The following is an 18948-nucleotide window of genomic DNA, read 5'->3' on the forward strand; positions in this document are numbered from 1 at the left end:
ATAAGAACAACCACAAGTGTTACGGATGTGGAGCCGAAAGTCACACTGCAAGAGAATGCTAGAAACCAAGGACAAAAGGTGGAAAGACATGCGAGGAAAGCGTAGATATGGTTTAGACTTATGTCTACCTGAATTGAGTCTTGACACAAATGGTTAGTGAGTAATTGATAATCATGTAATCATGGAAGGGAAGTCATCTGGAATGGAAGGGATAGAATGGTATTATAAAAGAAGGTCAAGACATACCGGAAAGGAAGTCGGTTAAGGTAATTGGTTAAGATAGATCTGACAGCCCGATATGCAACGACAAACAACAATGGATTCATAGGACAACGTAAGGCTTGATTAGTCAAGAAAGAGGGAGATGTATCATCATGGACTTCATGATCAAGCTACCTTGGACGGCTATAACTCATGAACCTTACATGTTGATGCAGAGCTGAGAATGAAAGAAGGTATAAGTGGTGACTTAAGGAGTCCTCCAAGAAGTTATGAAATGGATGCGCTCAAGAATTGCAAGAAGTGTTCTCTCTCAAGGAATAGACAAGGGGATTTCAAGAAATAATCATTAAGGAGGAACTGGGAGTGCTTCCTTACGTTTTGAATGAATCGCAAACAGTATATTTGCTCAAGGTTGCAAATGGACAGAATGGTCATTCAGTGCTCAGTGTAATGATAGTAAGTGAAATGTTTCTATTTAAAGGACAAGAAAGAAGAGTACGCTTGTGGAAGTGATATGAACTAGCAAAGCCTAGATAAGGAAATGTATCATCAAGGACTTCATGGACAAGCTACCTAAGAAAGCTAGAACTAATTAACATCACTCGTTGATTATAAAACAAATGATGAACCGATAAGTCAGGAAGCTAAAGAAAGGATGTGAATACAGGAAGTATTCCTTTTTACAAGGACTAAGCAGATTTTGAGGACGAAACCTCTTATAAAGAGGGTAGACTTGTAACATCCCAAAATTTTTAAGAATAAATAATTAATATATTATAAATTTAAGATGGAAAAGTTTACTTAAGTTAGTAGAAAATAAAATAATAAAGATGGAAGGATAAGTAGGCTAATTAGATGGAATTAATTATGGACCAAAAAGGAAAGATGGGCATAAGGTCCATGGGCTTAAAGGAGTATAAATACCCCTTAAAACCCTAATCCTTTCCATTTTCATACATCTTCACACCATAGCCTAGACCATCAAAACACACACTTAACCCAATTCCCGTTTTTGAGAAAAACACCCACAAAGACACAAAGATTCCCGGAGATCTAGCCGTCGGATCGGTCTCAAATTTTAACCGAGTATTCATGACATAAAAATGAAGTTTTTCACCGAAAATTTCTCCTATCAGAGGTCGGGAAGTCTAGTTTTTATCAGTAAAACCACAACAGCTCAAAAGTGAAGATTCCGGTGACTTTTCAGCTGTTCCGGCGACTGTAGCGACGGTTTCCGGCGAAGGTGAGCTGATGCGTTTGTAGATCGGGACGAGACGGTTTCATGGCTGCTTGAATCACTCAAATCGGAGTTCGTTTGATATGGTTTTGAGCATCTCGAGTGATTTAATACAAAAACCTCAAAGGTACGTTTTTGTTTAAAATGCTTACTTTTCATAAACGGATTTACATGAAAATTGGTAGGACGATAGATCGGGTCATGATTATTGAAAAAGTAATGAGCTTGATAATAAACGGGTTAGTTGGTTCGTTTCGGGTAAAACGAGTAGTGTTCGGTTTGTGAAAAGGACGGGTAAACGAAGTCGGTTTTGCATGAAACTTAGTAGGATAGTAAATCGAGTATAGCTATACCATAAAAATGCAAACTTGATGATTAAAATGGACGAAATGGACTCATGGGTATAAACGGTTCTTAAAGGAAACCCTAGATCTAGCCTAGAACGTTTTAAATCTATAAAGGTCTAAGCTTTATGCCTAAAACGGGTTAGATCTAGATGATGATATAGTGACGGGTGTAAAACGGATTGAATGATGATGAAAGGGGTTAAAAGCTCATGATTTGAACCATAGAACAGTTAACTGAGCAAGGTAGAAACATAAAGATAGAAAGATGAGCTGAACTGGGAGTTCTCAGCCAGGACTGAGGTTTCTCGGCCAACCCATGCTTTCGGCTAGATATGGGATCTCGGTCAATGCGAGAACTCGGTCAACATGATTTTTCGGTCCATTGGAGTTCTCGGTGACCAAAGGTTCTCGGTCAAACCTGATACTTTGGTCAAACCGGAGTTCTCGGTCAGACTGGAGTTCTCGGCCAGAACGGGTTTTCGGCCGACAAAGCTCCCTGTTGACTTTGGGTCTGGTCAGTTGGGCTCAAAGGCTACATTAGACAGTGGACCTGATCTACTTGATGGACCCATATGTGAGAGCTAAACAAACAAGCCCAACTTAGGAAGCACGTTGGTAAACTAAAATACCAACTTAAGTAATTATACGGTTAATTAACAAATATATATTTAACAGTTAGCGTAGCTCAATTAAAGAAAGGGATAACGATTAACGGCAAACGCAACAGGATCAAGGTGAGTTTCTAGCCCCACTTCCTTGTTATGTTTTCGGGACTGTGTGCATACTCGATGTGATAGTTAATACACTTACCTTAAGTGGTAAGTGTATGCGTTGTATAAATTATGTATGATGATTGCTTGACTGTGCATGAACGATCTTCGGATATTGCATGGACCGTCAGGTGGTAGTTAATGACATGATTGATATATATGATGTATGAATGTTGTATGTATGAATATATATGATGTATAACTGAGGTATGAATGAATAAATATAATGTAAGTATGATATGTTGCTGGTACGTGAACGCTCTTCGGAGATTGCACGTATTGTCAAGGAAAGTATGTAAAAGACAGGTAGGTTATAGTAGTACGAATGTAGGGAACCGACCCTAATAATGTCGGCGAATGTAGGGAACCGACCCTAATAATATCGGCGAAGGTTATAGGGCGAAAAGCTCTTTAAAACGTATATGTATGAGTGGAAGTATGTATGTAAGTATATATGTAAGTATGTAAAGAAAGATGAAAATACGTGTCTTCAGATACGTATGTATGAATGTGAATGTAATGTATGTTGCCTGATTAATTAAAACTCACTCAGCGTAGCTGACTTTTAGTATGCACGCAGGTGAGTAGGATGAAACAGCTCGCTTGAGGGGAACACGTGGCATTGAATTAGAGGCTGGCATCGGAAGACTCGACGTTCATGTTTAATGTTTTGTTTTTTTTTTATGAAAGATAAGATGATGTTTTAAAACAAGTTATGGATGGTTATGAAATGTTTTATGGAAGTTTTTATATTCCGCGTATGTTTTTAACTCTGATTATTAGAACTATGTTGATGAGTAAATCCAACGTCCAAATGTGAGGCACCGGTAACGGGGTCTTACATAATATGTTCTGCATGCATAATGACATATAGACAAATTATTATACAAATAAAACGTTCTGAAGGACTTACTTGAAAATTTTGATCATAACTACTTAGGTTTTAAATAAGGACTGCAGTATGATTAATGGAGTTCTTGAGCTGATGTTCAATTCAATGACTATATTTCTTTGCTCCAGTTTAAGTTTAAAGCTAAAATGAGTGTTAACTCCTGATCAGGCTTATCTAATACTTATAATAAATGATTACTCGGCCAAATGGGAGAATGTAAGAATAAATATATTTTATATATTTATTTATATGGCCATCATTATCATTTATATAATAATAGATCAAAATAATTAATTATACCTTATTATATATTAGCTTAGTAATTGTTGATGGGTCATATTACTCTTAATAGCTAATAAAGGGTTTCCCCTTGGGTATATATATAAAGAGAATAAATTAACATCATAACCTAATCTCAAACACATAAGTAAATCATGTGTCTCCTCTCTCTTCTAAACCGGGTTCCTCTCAAGAACCCTAACCATCCTTAACTATACATCCTAAAGGGGAACTCGATCAAGATGACAAGCATGTCGACTACATCATACCCTGCTGCGGTTACTACTCTTCATGCTGTAACAGGTTCATAGATTTAATATTTATCATGTTTTATATTACTTACATGAAGAACTAATCAACAACTAAAACTGTCGGTTAGAGAGTAGCAATTATATGATGAAAGGTTGGTGTTGCTTAGGTGAGACTTGACAAATTGATTAGTATAGTTCTAATTCACAATTCAATATAAGGTCTTGATAAATATACAAGTTGTGATAGACACGACACGCTAATATAAGTGTGATCTTGTTTTCTTCTTCTTTTTTGAGTGACGTGCCTTATAAGTAGGGGTGTGCGTGGGTCGGTTTGGGACGGTTTTTGGCCAAACCCATAACCATAACCGATATAGCGGTTAATAGATAACCATAACCATAACCGATCCGTCATGGCGGTTTCGGTTAGTTGGTTTTAACGGTTATAACGAGTCTGTTATGGGTCGGTTAACCGTGATTAAAATAAACAATCCTTCTTTTTGATTGTGAACACTGAATAGTCGCTAATTGTATTGTGGAATTCAAATATATTTTCTTTTCTATTTTTACTACAATTTACGGAATACACATATCTAATTGACATATTAAATAATAGAAATGACAATTTGGATAGAAATTTAGAACGACAATTATGGAACATTAGAATGAATATGGTAACCAATATCACCAATATTATTATTATTTGCCTAAATCCTAGTAGGTGTGGAGAACTTTTTTCTGTAACGGCAATAAGTGTAAAAGTGTAAAAATATTCTGCTCATGCACTAATTCTAATTTCCAAACCCATATTTTTCGATTAATAGTTACATAAATGGGGCGGTTCGGTTATGGCGGGTTTGGAATTAATATTAACCAAAACCGACTCACATTTGGCGGTTTTCAAAAATTTATTAAACCAACCCATCGGTTATATTGGTTAAAACCGGTTCGGTTATATTGGTTATGGTTCAGTTTGCAGTTATGACGGTTAATTTGCTCACCCCTACTTATAAGTATACATGCATATTGGTACATGTCATTATCTAAAAAAGTAATTTTTTGATGACGAATTTCTGTCATTCGGGATATTTGAACTCAATGCCTTTCAGTCTTGATGATTATCCTGACAACAAATTTTTTTGATGAATCTGAAATAAAGGTTTGATGCTTTTCGCTAATAATGTGTTTTTCTACCTGAATTTGAATAATGATGCATTAAAAAGGAGTTTTGAACTTTTCTTTAGTTAGCATGTTAGAAACTCATTTTGCTTAGCTTCATGTGCCATCATTTGATCTATAAGGACCACTCACTCCGTCTCGTCCGATCTAGTCTCTTCCTGTTTAGACTGGCATAGTAAGGAAATTTGAAAACACGTCTAATTATCTGATATATTAGATAACCAACTATCCTGTAAAAACACTAAACTATTCACTCAATAAGAAGACATAAAAACACCTAAAAAAATTGTTACATAATTACAACATTTTACATTGGTTTTTCAATTAACTTTTATTTTAACAAAATATTTATTTTTTAAAGCATAATAAAAAAATAAAATGTTATAATAGTGCAAACTATAAAAATATTATTTCTTAATTATCTAAAGTTACATAATTAAAGATATAATAAATTTATAAACCTTACGTTTATAATATTTAAAATCCGTACACAAAAAAATGCTTAAAAATGACTTATTGGGATGGCCATATGATCATACATAACTGGTTTTGTTGTGACACAAATTCAGCGGGAGAGTATACACGAAGTCTGAATAGTGAGACGGTTAGTACAATATTGCAAACACTGATAGTAACCACACATTTTAAAGAACTTTTGAGAATATATAAGCTCTCTAAACATTCAACGCACCACATTCTTTCACTATCAAACATGTATTTCCTCGTACATCATTACTTATCCACTGTAACATGATTTGATCCCTGTGTATAATGATCATTTAGGCCTGGATTGTTCTCTAGTGTCCATGACTCTTTAAATAACCCATTCAACTCAACACCCAACCATGATCCTTACATTTGGGATGGTCCTTTTATCCGTTTTGTGGATCATTGGTTCAACTAATAATTATTAGAAACCTATAGTTGAAATACGATATTCTTATAGTTGCTATCTATGTGTTTTTGTTTTTGGAAACCTAGGAAAATATCATCAATATAACAAATATACTCATCACTCAAATTCTTATCAGTCACACGCCCACACCAAGTCCATTATGCAAATAAGACTTCATGTACTTCATCGTTGAATAAGATCTTTTAGAACTTATTGTCCCAACCAATATTATGCCCATATTACTTCGAGAACTGAAAACACTTATGTACAAATTCACACTGTTATGCAAATTTAGTGAGAGAGTAAGTTAATGAGATAAGTAGTTAGAAAAATCAACTTAGTACTGAAAAATAAAATAATACTTTCAAAAATTATAAAATTAACAATAAAAACAAAAATAACAAAGATATTAATAAAATTATTACCGGTCTTTGGATCCTCATATATGTCGACCCAAACTCCGAGCCAATGCAACTACTTCTTCCGCATCAATATTGCATTTATATTAACAGTTCTTCCGGGTAGAACTTCTTTCTTTCTTAACTCTTCCTTTTTGTGATTTCAGTTGTGTTTCTATAGCCACTTTGGGTTCGAGTTGTGAATCGGGAGGAACTTGTTGGTTCAAACTGGAGAAGCCGAGATTTGAAAAGTCAAATTGTGGGTGGTAAACATTGGAATCGCTTGGATTACACCAACTGTTTGGGTTCATGGTGATGGTTCTAGATTGAAATTCTACAATTGTTTGGATTATACCAATTGTTTGGGTTCTAGGCACAGTGTTACCATGATCGTTGATCTAATGCGGCAAGACCATGCCCTCACCCAGGGTTGTAAATGAGCTGTGCTGAGTTCAAACTCAACTCGTTTTGAATTACTAGAGCTTGAGTTCAAGCTCAACTCGTGAGTCGTTATTCAAACCTGTCTGGACTCATATTATTTATTAATTATTTTATAGATGTTTTAATTTATTTTTATATATCTTGACATTAAATGAGCCCGAGCTTGGCTCAAGCTTTGCAGTGTGTGATTAATACATAGAACTCTAAAATATGTCAAATTTAAAATACACATAAGGCTTGCCGAGCCTAAAGAGCTTCACATACAAGACTTGAGCCCATGCTTGATAAGTAAACGAGCTTACTGGAGACTCTGGCTCGGCTCACTTCAATCTTTTTATGGATCAAATGTCGAATAGTTAGCTTGACATAAAGACGTAAAGAGAGAAAAAGAAAAGGGAAAAGAAAAGAAAATCCTCAACATTAAATAGAGTCTTTGCTTGGGCGGATCAAAATAAAAAAGCGCGTGTATGGTTGAAGAATGGCGAAGAGCTTCACACTCATCCAAACAGTCGCAACAGCCGGACTCTTCTCTGCCGTTTCATTCTGGTATATTATTATTATTATTATTATTACTATTACAAACCCTAACTTCTTCTTTGATTCCATAAAATAATCGTCTGTCAGGTATGGATTCATGTTCGGTAGAGAAACTTCACGGAAGGAATTAGGCGAATTAATCGCAGATCTTCGCCGCCAAAATCCTGATTCCAATCCTCCACATAATTGATTCGGTATTTTATTTTTATTTTAAGCCGATTGCTGTATGAAATTAGGTGCAATTGTAATATTAATATACATTGAAGTTGATTAGTATTCTACTTCCTAATTGCTATATATACATTAATGATGCTTGCCAATGTTGTAACCTTCTGTAGACTATGATGATCTAGAAAGACCTATACTTTAAATTGATGGTTGCAATTTGTTTATATTCTTCTAACCACACTGAATTTGAAGCTAAGCAGTTAATGCCGAAAAATATCTGAGATAGCGGTTATTTGGTGGGATATCGGAAATTTTAATAAATAGCAATTTAATACTAATAATTCAGTATACTCTCCTATCATTAACAAATTAACCTTTTGCAACTGCCAAAACACTAACAATCGTAGCAATTCGGAACTGACTAATATTTAAACACTAATATTGAACACTAAAAATTGTTAATCAAGACTTAAAACACTGATATCCGGAATTCGGTCAATATCGCCAATATTATTGGTATCGACTATCGATATTCTGACAGTGCCCGATATTTACCAAGGGACCGATGACGATGTCGACTGCATAGATTTGAAGACTAGTTGTTATCAACTTAATGACAATGCAATTATAGCTCTAGAATTCTATAATATTAGATATGTTTACTAGTATGCTATCATGTCAAGTTGAGATGTGAAACAGTTTACAAGATTTGTCTTTGTGGACACTGGAAAAAACCACACGCGAAATGACTGGTTTACATATTGGCGTTGAACAATCAGAATTTCAATTGAATCAACATCGAAGAACTGACTTGATGAATAAAAGATGAATATGAACGGATCAATAACAAAAAACCTCACATGATTAGGTTTTATCCAATTACGATGAAACGAAACTATTGAATCTATTACAGAGGAAAATGATTACAAAACAAGAGAGAATTTTAAGGATTTATCTAAACTAGCCTTTGATGTTATAACGACCTGCTTCAAGCCCTAACAAACAAAAGCTGAAGTTGTCACGTATAACTGAACTTCCTTTATTCACTGTTGACCAGTATATCCCTAGACATGTAAACTGTAATAGCAAACTGTTAGACCAGCTTTGACTCAGACATGACATCTAACAATTGGAATTGTTCAACTACTTCTAGATTGTATGTGGACAGTGGTTTTAGTTCATGACATGCCTATATGCTGAATTCACATGCAGGTGTGCTTTGAGTTAGGGATTGTAGCTTCAAGTAGGCTGCTTTGAGAAATGGGAAATCAACTAGTTTAAAAAGTAGATATAACTTGTATTTGAGATTTTGAGGGAGCTTTTATTTATTTAGTTTATTTGGGATTAGCCCGGTTGATTCTGCAGGCTTCATAGTTGTATCAGTATGTTATATTCAAAGGCATTTATAAATTTAAAATTTTACTGAAATTGGAAGTGATTCTTGTCAATTTTTCTTTCCAACCGTATCTCATAGTGTTGTTCTACATTTAGCTGTTCTATGTATTTCGGTTTGTGTCTCTTTTTTCCTGCATTCATAAATATGGGAGGTGGTCTGTACTCTGCATCTATTTTATGTTAAAGAGTAAGTTACAGTAATTGCCTTTGTGGTATATATAAACTTATGGATTTGCTCTTTTTAAGTATAAGTAATTACATGATTAGGCTTATTTCAACAACTCTACTCCCCACCACAACACCATGTTGGCCCACACTCGCTCCGTGATAGATCTAGCATTATTGGTGCCTAATTTTTGGAAAAGATTCGATAGACTTCTGTAGTCATCATTGGTGCTGGTGTTCCGAACACACCTACACGAGTTTCAATTGCTCTTCTACTGAGCAAAGCTGTGAGCTGCCTACCCTTGTTGATCCTACAAAGCTTGTGCCCGTTGAGTCTAAAATCTACATTAAGCAAAACAAGATTTGATCTTTCACTCTTTGTGGAGCACATCTCATCACACGCGGTGAATGAATGAATTGAGTAGAGATCTTCCTTCCCGCTTGCTATTTAGCACGCAGTTTGTTTTTTGTTATATGAAAAATAAATAAATATTAGAAACTAGAAGTTGGATCACGATACAAATAAAAAACTACTAATAAGAAAGCATCGTCAATTAAGAGCATATAAGGGACTAACGAACCATGGATTATGGGTGATAGCAAACAATCAAAGTAAGACAAGATTTATGAATAGTTTCGATAAAGGACTGTATATATAATTTAACCAAACAAGAATCAGTTATATAGTTAGGGCGCGTTCGCTTCACGGACTTTTTTTAAAGGATTTGGAATTGAAATAGGAATTGGAATTTGAATTGGAATGGAATGTTTGAGAATCCCTATCATGTGTTTGGTTGGTTAATATGTATTGGAATTGGAATCTTCTTCATTTTTTTAAGAACGAGGGCAAAGACGGAAACGTTTTAGGTTTTTTTACATTTTTCGTTTTTGATTTATATTTTGAGTTATGATTTTTTATTAATTTTTTTGAACTTTTTTTGGAGGGGTTTTTATTGTTAATAAGAAAATCCTTAACAATCCTTTCAAATAGGTGGGATTTTAAAATCCCATGAAATGTGGGATTTGATGGGATTTAGTTTCCATTCCCATTCTTTCATTTTAGTGAAACGAACATATCAATTCATGGGATTTAAAATCCCGTTCCTTAGAATTCCTTACAAATCCTTGAAACGAACAGGCCCTTATAGTAATAAAAGTAATAGCTATAAAGGTTTATAAAATCAATTAAGTTTACCAAATGAAGAAATAAAGGGTAAATTGTAATTTGGTCATTATTCTAGGACAATTGGCTATAGTAAAAAACTAAAAAATAAAAAGTGTTGACAGAACTATGTGAAAAAATGTTGAAAATAGATTCAAAAGATTAATACAATGCCTGCAATGCTTATATCCCTTGGTTATATCAAAATTATTAACTGTAGTTCAAACAATGCTACTTAGAAATAATCGCTTGTTACAATGTAAGAAAATGAAATCATCTCAGCCCATTCCCAAAATCCAAAAACAAAGATAAAATATTATGAATTTACACAATCAATTCCATCCCACTAGTTCTATATATAGTTTCTTCAACCATCTCATGTAATATATTGCTCAAACTCTCCAATAAACATGGAGAGTAAGAGCTATAATCTTATGTTGGTTCTCACTTTCACCATCATCTTTACCATCGCTTCCGCAAATCCCGACCAAGCAGAAACCTACATTGTCCACTTAAATGCTCCTGATGGCGTAACGTTTAATAAACACGCCCGTCAAAGCTGGTACAACTCGTTTTTGACCTCAACCAATGCCGACTCAGATGTGAAACCAAGTTTGATCCATGCATATCACCATGTGTTCACCGGGTTTGCAGCTAAACTGTCTCCAAGCCAAGTAAAAGCAATGGAGAATAAGAACGGGTTCGTGTCAGCAAGACGTGAACGCGTGTACAACCTGCACACAACGCATACTCCAAACTTCTTGGGGTTGCATCAGAATCTAGGATTATGGAGTGGATCGAACTACGGGAAGGGAATCATTATCGGGGTTTTAGATACCGGAATCACCCCGGGTCATCCGTCTTTTGATGACAAAGATGTCCCTCCACCTCCTGCAAAATGGAAAGGCAAATGTGAAGTTGCTGGGTGCAATAATAAACTCATCGGCGCAAGAGATTTCACTAACGGCGGTTCTGGTTCGGGCTCACCGCTTGATGACGAGGGACACGAGACCCACACGTCCAGTACAGCTGGCGGGAACTTCGTGGACGGTGCAAATGTTTTTGGAAATGCAAATGGGACCGCAGCGGGAATGGCCCCACTTGCCCACGTGGCAATGTATAAAGTTTGTGATAGTTTCGGGTGTCTCGACAGTGCTATATTAGCGGGTATGGATGCGGCTATTGAAGAGGGTGTAGACGTGCTTTCGCTCTCTCTCGGTGGAGGCTCGATCCCGTTTTATGAGGACGGTATTGCTGTCGGTGCGTTTAGTGCGATTCAAAAAGGAATCTTTGTGAGTTGTTCAGCTGGTAATGAGGGTCCAGTGAACTCAACATTGTCAAATGAAGCTCCATGGATTCTTACAGTGGGTGCTAGCACTGTTGATAGAAACATTAGAGCAACCGTTTCTCTTGGAAACCAAGACTTGCTTGATGGAGAATCTTTGTACCAACCGAAAGACTTTCCTCAAACCCTGTTGCCACTCGTGTACCCCGGTTTGACCGGTGGTCAAAATGTTGCGTGGTGCGCTCTGGGATCATTAGACGGCATCGACGTTAAAGGAAAAGTCGTGTTGTGTGACCTTGGCGATCCGCTGTCGAACTTATTCCAAGAGAGCTCGGTGACATAGCAAGAGTTGCCAAAGGGCAGACTGTTAAAGATGCGGGTGGGGCTGCGATGATTCTTGCAAACGAGGAGATTGACGGGGATACTACCGAAGCAGATGCACACGTTCTTCCTGCATCGCATGTTGCTTATAAACTCGGTGTGGCAATTAAGACGTACATCAACTCAACCTCGTCCCCACTCGCTACAATAATATTTAAGGGAACGATAATTGGTGTAAATTCAGCTCCCGCGGTGGCTTCTTTCTCGTCCCGTGGCCCGAGCTTGTCAAGCCCGGGAATCGTGAAGCCCGACGTCATCGGTCCTGGAGTTACCATCCTTGCAGCCTGGCCCGTGTCGCTTGACAACTCGACAACAAAAGCGACATTTAATATGATATCCGGCACTTCAATGTCATGCCCACATCTTTCAGGCATATCCGCATTGTTAAAAAGTGCACATCCTGATTGGTCTCCGGCCGCCATCAAGTCTGCAATCATGACTACAACCGATAGGCTAAACCTTAACGGTCAACTCATCCAGGACGAACGGGATCTCACTGCAAGCATCTTTGCAATCGGTGCGGGCCACGTCAACCCATCGAAAGCTAACGACCCGGGACTCATTTTCGACATCCAACCCGACGATTACATACCTTATTTGTGCGGGCTCGGGTATACAAGCAAGCAAGTTGGAGTCATCGTGCAGAAACGAGTCACGTGCACGACAGTTATACCCGAAGCACAACTGAACTATCCTTTGTTTGCGGTTACTTTAGGACCCGGTGATGCAAAAACATACAGTAGGACAGTGACTAATGTTGGTGCTGCAAATTCAACTTACACCATAACAGATCTTTCTTTACCGGTTGGTCTAGATTTATTTATCTTTAATACGACTTTGGCGTTCAGTGAGGTGAATCAAAAGTTGGCGTATGGAGTGAGGTTCATACGTGACAAGGAAGCGAAACCGAAAGCTCCATATGCGGAAGGATATATGACTTGGACTTCTGATAAGTACACGGTGAGGACCCCGTATTCGGTCAACTTCGTGTGAGGAGGACAACCAGAGCCTTGAGCCAACATTTTTCTAGATTTGTTTTGAGTTATGGTCTGAATCTTGTTTGTTTCAGTTTCAGTTTGTTGACAATTATTAATAACACTTGTTTTACTTCACACCAAACACATTTATAAAACGTATTTGTTTGTGGTATCTTTCTAAAACCTTTTTAATACTTATTTTGTAATTAATGGGTTTTATTTTTTCCCAATATAAAGAATATTATAAGACACAAATTGCTGAACTTAAGTTTTCAACTCATTTATGTAGCAAATTAATGAAGTTGGTGGTTTTGCACTTCAACTCATTTAATCTAAACTCTGATCAACCTTAAACACGAACCGCATCCAGAAGCTTGATTCACCGCCCAGTCAACCACTCGCCAGTGTTGATAATTTGATCACCTCGTATGGAGCAAGAGCAACTCGGGTTTTTCAATAAGTTTCTTCCATTCATTGCAAAACTGTGATACAGTTGCTCCATCAAGAATCCTATGGTCCGCCGCGATGTTTGCCTGATCAAAACAAAACATTAGGTACTATGATCACATACAAACAGTATACGGGTAACTAACTTTATACAGTTAGTCGGGTCGTGATTAAATAGCTGAACCATAACTATCTTCATGTGTTTGGTGATTAAAAAACAACCAAGTTTCGGTTAGTTTAGTAGTTACACAATTATGATTTATGACACTTGGTTGTTAAACAGCTAACTTTCTTAGTAACTACAAAAATGGATGTATAACTAAGTATGCAAACGAAAAGGAGTCACCGTCATGAGTGAGACAGGGTACACGTGTCCATTATCACCAAAGCAGGCGACCTTTTGGATGCGACCAAGGGCTATGATTGCAACTTCAGGAACATTAATGAGCGGTGAACCAGACTTCCCACCAATCGCTCCAATATTGCTCAAAGTTATGGTTCCGTCACATATATCTTCATGATTAAGCTTATTTTCTTTAGCCAACATTTGTAGCCGTGCTAGTTCCTTGGTTATCTATAAAAAAGTTTCAATATCATACTTATAAACATGCTCATTGTGTGTAATATGTTAAAGAATGGTTTAGTTTTAAACTTTAAAGCTTCTTAATGAAAGGTATATTTATTGCTAACCTCCAAGATTGAAAGAGATTGAACATTCTTTATGTTTGGTACCACTAAACCGACTGGTGTAGCCATCGCGACTCCAATGTTATGAGAGCCTAACGATAACGATAACAAATACGAAAACCATGATTAGCATTTGAGGAACACCAAAACATAGGAACAGATACGGTTACCTTAAAACTAAAACAAACTAAATGCAGGTTACTCTCAATCTATAGAAAATCTACAAGATTATTATATTGAACATGAAGATATAATAAAGTTATTAAACCTTTTAGATTGACTTCATATTTTTCGAGATTTAAGGTACTATTTAGCAACGGATGTGTAGTCATCGCCATCGAGAGAGACTTGATCAGCATGGGGAGAAATGTGAACTTGATATCAGGGTTGGAATTCTGTGTTTGGAAAGCAACTTTAAGCTTCCCCAGCTCATCACAATTAATCTCCTCGATATAATGGAAATGAGGTATGGTTGCAGCAGCGGTCATAGACTTCACCATTGCTCGTTGATAACCCCTGAACCGAAAACCAACACGGTTAATTCTTGAAAGACATATATAACCCTATTCCAACACAAGATATGACTAGATACCTTATGGGCACTGTCTTGTCTTGATAAAGAGATTCATCTGTCATCTTTAGGACTATTTGCTCTGCTTCCAATGTTTGTTTGACATAATTGAGGATATCTTCTTTTTGTACCCTTCCAAGTTTCCCGGTTCCTGGGACATCATTTACATCAATACCATGTTGTTTTGCAAGGTTGCGAACAGCAGGAGTCGATAATGCTTCGCCTTTTGGAGCTTTTATTAGCTCCAGTATTTCATTACTAGGTTCGATAGGATGAGAGTTTAGCGGCGTCTCACCAACATCGGATGGGACTTGAGAGCCATCAACACTTATGCTCAAAAGAGTTTCGCCAACCTTATAATACAGTGGCCATAAAAACATTAACAAAAAACTACTAGTATAATTGAGAACAAAAATAAAACTAAAGTTCGGTTACCTTTACAATGTCACCAGGAACATGAAGAACATTAACAACTTTTCCCTGGTATTGGCTTGTTATTTCTATTGTGGCCTTGTCACTTTGAACTTCACAAAGTTGTTGATATTCCTCGACTTCATCTCCCTGCCAATGTAAACATTGATATTCTTGTGTGCAATTATATCTCGGGTCAAATAAAATATTTATATGTTTCATGATATGTTTATCACTTGTATACATAATTCCTAAGTTTTAACAAAGAGAAGAAGGCTTTAGTAATAAGTTCAGTGACCAACCTCCTTGACAAACCATTTGAGAAGTTCACATTCTGCGATACCTTCACCTGTTTGCGCCAAGGGTATATCGATTATGTTGTTCTTTGGTTCAACAGCCAACACGCTCGTTGACAGGTAATGCATCTTGTTATTGTTAAACTGCAAATCAAACATTTGACGAACAAAAGTTATCAACAAAGTTGTAGCAAAAGCTATTAAGAGTCAAGACCAATAGTCAAGGGGTGACGCGATGGTAAACAATTTAGTGCGTCTCAAGTGACAAATCTATCTTCCACTGAGCAAACTGTGTTTGCATTAACGGGTTTTCACGGTTAAAGAAAACTATCAGGATCCATGTATACCATATGCCTTTAAGTATTAAACTAGGACCGTAAATGGATAGAATCTTGACTTTGATTTGAATCATAAATCATAAATGACGCAAGGATTTTGTAATATGCAATTCCCCCTAAAAAGAATGACATGACTGATCATCCAATAAACCGGCCCATGTGGGTTAGGCCGTGCGGGTCAATAGGTGGCGGCGATTGACCAGCGAGATGGATGGGTTGAGTAATAGATATTTGGGAGAGAGAAAAATATTTACTAATACTTTACTTCTTTACACCAATAAATATAAACTACTCTATTACTCATGTTTGAAACTAGTACCTCCCATCTAAGAGACACGTGTCTCTACCAAGTTAGCTAGTTTAAATATCAAGGCTGAGCCACTAACTGTAAGTTTTTACAAACAGTAAAACAAACGGCCCGATTTAGACAATTTAAGGTTAAGTTTGGAGGTTTTAATTTAGCCTTTTGTATTACTTTTAAAAATGATATGGTTCATGGATTTAATAAATAAAAATGATATGATTTATGAATGTAATATATAATAGACATTACAATATTCATTGATTCATTAAAAATATGATATGGTTCACGAATGCATGTAATAATACACATAAGATATGATATGGTTTAAAATAAAATATTGTTAGATGGCATGCAGGTTATTAAAATAGAAAAATGTTATATAGCCGGTTCAACATCGTTGGTTCCAACTTCCAAAGTTTTAAACCGTAAAATGTTAAAACCGAACCTCCACATTTAACACCAGCTAAACCGGCCTCGGTTCCATTTATACTGTTTAGTTTGCTAAAAAAACCACCCAAAGAAGCTTCATCAAATCATCAAAACAAAAGAAGTAAAACACACACACACACACATAAGAAAATGAATGCATGTACAAATTAAGTTGCATAATTAATACAGAATTATAAACCTTATGAAAGCGATCAAACGTTGGGTTGATAAGAATTGGTGCACCACTAGAGTAACGGGCCACTACAGACGACTTCAACTCGGTAGCAACCACCAGCGACTGTCGGCAAAAGAAGGCATTACAAGACCTCCAGCAACATCTTTTCTGGAAAATATTGTTGCGTGCCAACATTATGAGCATAAAAAATTAGGAACTAATGAGCCGAAATTATGTGTTTTAACTTTTAAGGTATTTCAGTATTTGTACTTGTAGTTGGACAGACGTAATAAATTCATTAATTTTGTTTTGTTACTACCGGCTGCCCTATAAGTACCCACCACGTGTAGTTTCTGAATATACGCATGTAAGGGTGATACAAACAATAATAAATGGTGACATTTGACGTAAATAAAACTAACTGATTGCTTTGTTTTTGTTAATTAAAAGAAGTGAAAACTAATATTTTTGCTCTTATCCAAATAGGTTCGATACATCTTTAACACGGGAGAGTAATGGAACCGGTACACGGAAATGAAATTGGTTTTAAAATATTGCTTTTTATCGAAACATGACAGTTTATGTTGTTAGGCTATGCGTAGTGGGCGACAATTTTGAAGCGATAAGGGCAACGAGGGGCGACAATACCGCCCCCGGGTGCGATAAAAAAAGACATGTATATCCATGTATTTGTCACCATTTCTTATTTCAATTATTATTATTTTAATCTCATATGTGTAGCATATATATGTATGTATATATATATATATGTTTAAGTTCAGGAGAGAAATCGATTTATTGCGAGAAATGCGAGAAGTGGATCCAGTCCAGTGTTTTAAAAACCGGTTCAAACCGACCGGTTGAACCGGTTCAACATGATTTCGCACAGTAGGCCGGTATTTTGAGTCCGGCATTTTTGGCCGGTTTGCTAGAACATCGTACCGCCGGTTTTTGTCTAAAATACCGGTTTTGTGTCCGAGAAATTTTTATATTCGCGGCCCATATTTTTTCAAAATAACTTTTAACCCAACAATTAACATTCAATCGTGTAAACTTTAGAACCATTTTTTAAAAAACCGAGTGCTTTAGCATTATTTTTTTAATATAGATTAACTTTTGGATTATTTTTTGTTACGGAATCATTTACTTTTGGTTATTTGTGGATAAGTTACATTTATATAAAATTATAAGGTAAATTATTCAACCGGTTGAACCTTCTGGTATAACCCGGTTCAACCGGTTGTACCATTTTTAGCCCAATCCGATACAAGTAAAATACCGGTTTTTAAAACATTGATCCAGTCAATAAGAAATTTCCTATTCTTTTTTCTTTTTATTTAAATGGAGGGGTAGGATGGTAAAATCCAATAAGTTTTTTATATGGAAAGTTTTTTATTTGTTGCTGAAAATTTATATTTGTTTATTTAAATAATTTATATTCTATTATTATATGAAATTTAAATAACAGATCCTGTTATCCCTACATTAAGGTGAAATCATAGTATCATAATATCGTTGTTTTGCAATTCAATCCACAACGCTGAATATTCTATTATTATATGAAATCATAGTATCATAATACTATAGCTGTATATGAAGAAATGGAAGTTGTGTGAGAATAAATTACAATATGTAGGAAAAATGTAAAGATGTGTAGAAAGAATTTGAAGAAGTGTAAGAAAAACTTGAAGTCGTGTAGGAAGTAATTGCAGAGATATAGGAAGAACTTGATGTCTTGTAGGAAGAATTTATGGATCTGTATTAAAAATTAAAAAGTTGTTAGAAGAACTTATAAACTTTAGAGTGATATAATTTGAGTTAATTTAGGCATGAATCATCAATCATGGAAAACGTATGTATGTATACATAAAGCTTTTACTTTATTTGATATATACACTCATGTTTCTTAATTTAACACAACTAAATTACAAGACTAACCTTTTTAATTAAAACTCATTAAAACTAGTTACCAATATTTACAAATCTGCCATAACTAATGTAGCCCATTGATCAATTTAATCAATGGTCATAATTCATTTCTCACACTTGTCGGAATAAATTGACTTCTCTCATGAACCATTTTCTATATAGGGTAGGGTTAATGTAAAAAACAATATTTTTGTAAGAAGAATAAAAATATATCTAGGCCCTTGGATCTATGATCTAGTGGTTGAGATTGGTAGTTTCTAAATAATTGTATTGTTTCATATTTACATTGTATAGTGTCATATTTAGGTGGTTTTTTTTTATTTTAAAGCTCTTCTCACACTTCTCACAAAACACTTGTTTTTTATTTGAACTCTTTTCTA

General features: G+C 35.8%; 4 protein-coding genes across 4 annotated transcripts in view; 3 read left to right on the forward strand and 1 right to left on the reverse strand.

The window, feature by feature from the left end:
- Nucleotides 1-4229, forward strand: part of LOC143530137 (putative serine/threonine-protein kinase PBL19) — a 35357-nt gene extending 31128 nt beyond the window's left edge. Inside the window, exon 5 of the mRNA XM_077025759.1 lies at nucleotides 4151-4229. The gene's annotated coding sequence lies outside the window, so the exon portion shown is untranslated. The remainder of the gene's footprint in view (nucleotides 1-4150) is intronic.
- A 3108-nt stretch (nucleotides 4230-7337) lies between these two features.
- LOC143529408 (uncharacterized) lies at nucleotides 7338-9102 on the forward strand. Its single transcript, XM_077025217.1, has 3 exons — nucleotides 7338-7457; nucleotides 7536-7642; nucleotides 8829-9102. Exons 1-2 carry the CDS (start codon nucleotides 7390-7392, stop codon nucleotides 7636-7638), a joined length of 171 nt encoding a protein of 56 aa, XP_076881332.1. The 5' UTR covers nucleotides 7338-7389; the 3' UTR covers nucleotides 7639-7642; nucleotides 8829-9102.
- A 1628-nt stretch (nucleotides 9103-10730) lies between these two features.
- On the forward strand, nucleotides 10731-13111 carry LOC143529412 (subtilisin-like protease). The gene is made up of 2 exons (XM_077025220.1): nucleotides 10731-11923; nucleotides 11956-13111. Exons 1-2 carry the CDS (start codon nucleotides 10749-10751, stop codon nucleotides 12995-12997), a joined length of 2217 nt encoding a protein of 738 aa, XP_076881335.1. The 5' UTR covers nucleotides 10731-10748; the 3' UTR covers nucleotides 12998-13111.
- Nucleotides 13112-13400: 289 nt separating this feature from the next.
- LOC143529684 (lipoamide acyltransferase component of branched-chain alpha-keto acid dehydrogenase complex, mitochondrial-like) lies at nucleotides 13401-15339 on the reverse strand. The gene is made up of 6 exons (XM_077025423.1): nucleotides 15122-15339; nucleotides 14708-15039; nucleotides 14384-14631; nucleotides 14119-14207; nucleotides 13775-14002; nucleotides 13401-13514 (listed from the first exon to the last, which is right to left on the reverse strand). The coding sequence occupies exons 1-6, from the start codon at nucleotides 15317-15319 to the stop codon at nucleotides 13401-13403; spliced, it is 1209 nt and encodes a 402-aa protein (XP_076881538.1). The 5' UTR covers nucleotides 15320-15339.
- Nucleotides 15340-18948: the final 3609 nt, after the last annotated feature.

This window comes from Bidens hawaiensis, unplaced genomic scaffold (assembly GCF_021521415.1).
Source record: "Bidens hawaiensis isolate Kalapana, Puna unplaced genomic scaffold, B.hawaiensis_p1.1 tig00000636_1, whole genome shotgun sequence".
Classification (NCBI taxonomy): domain Eukaryota; kingdom Viridiplantae; phylum Streptophyta; class Magnoliopsida; order Asterales; family Asteraceae; genus Bidens; species Bidens hawaiensis.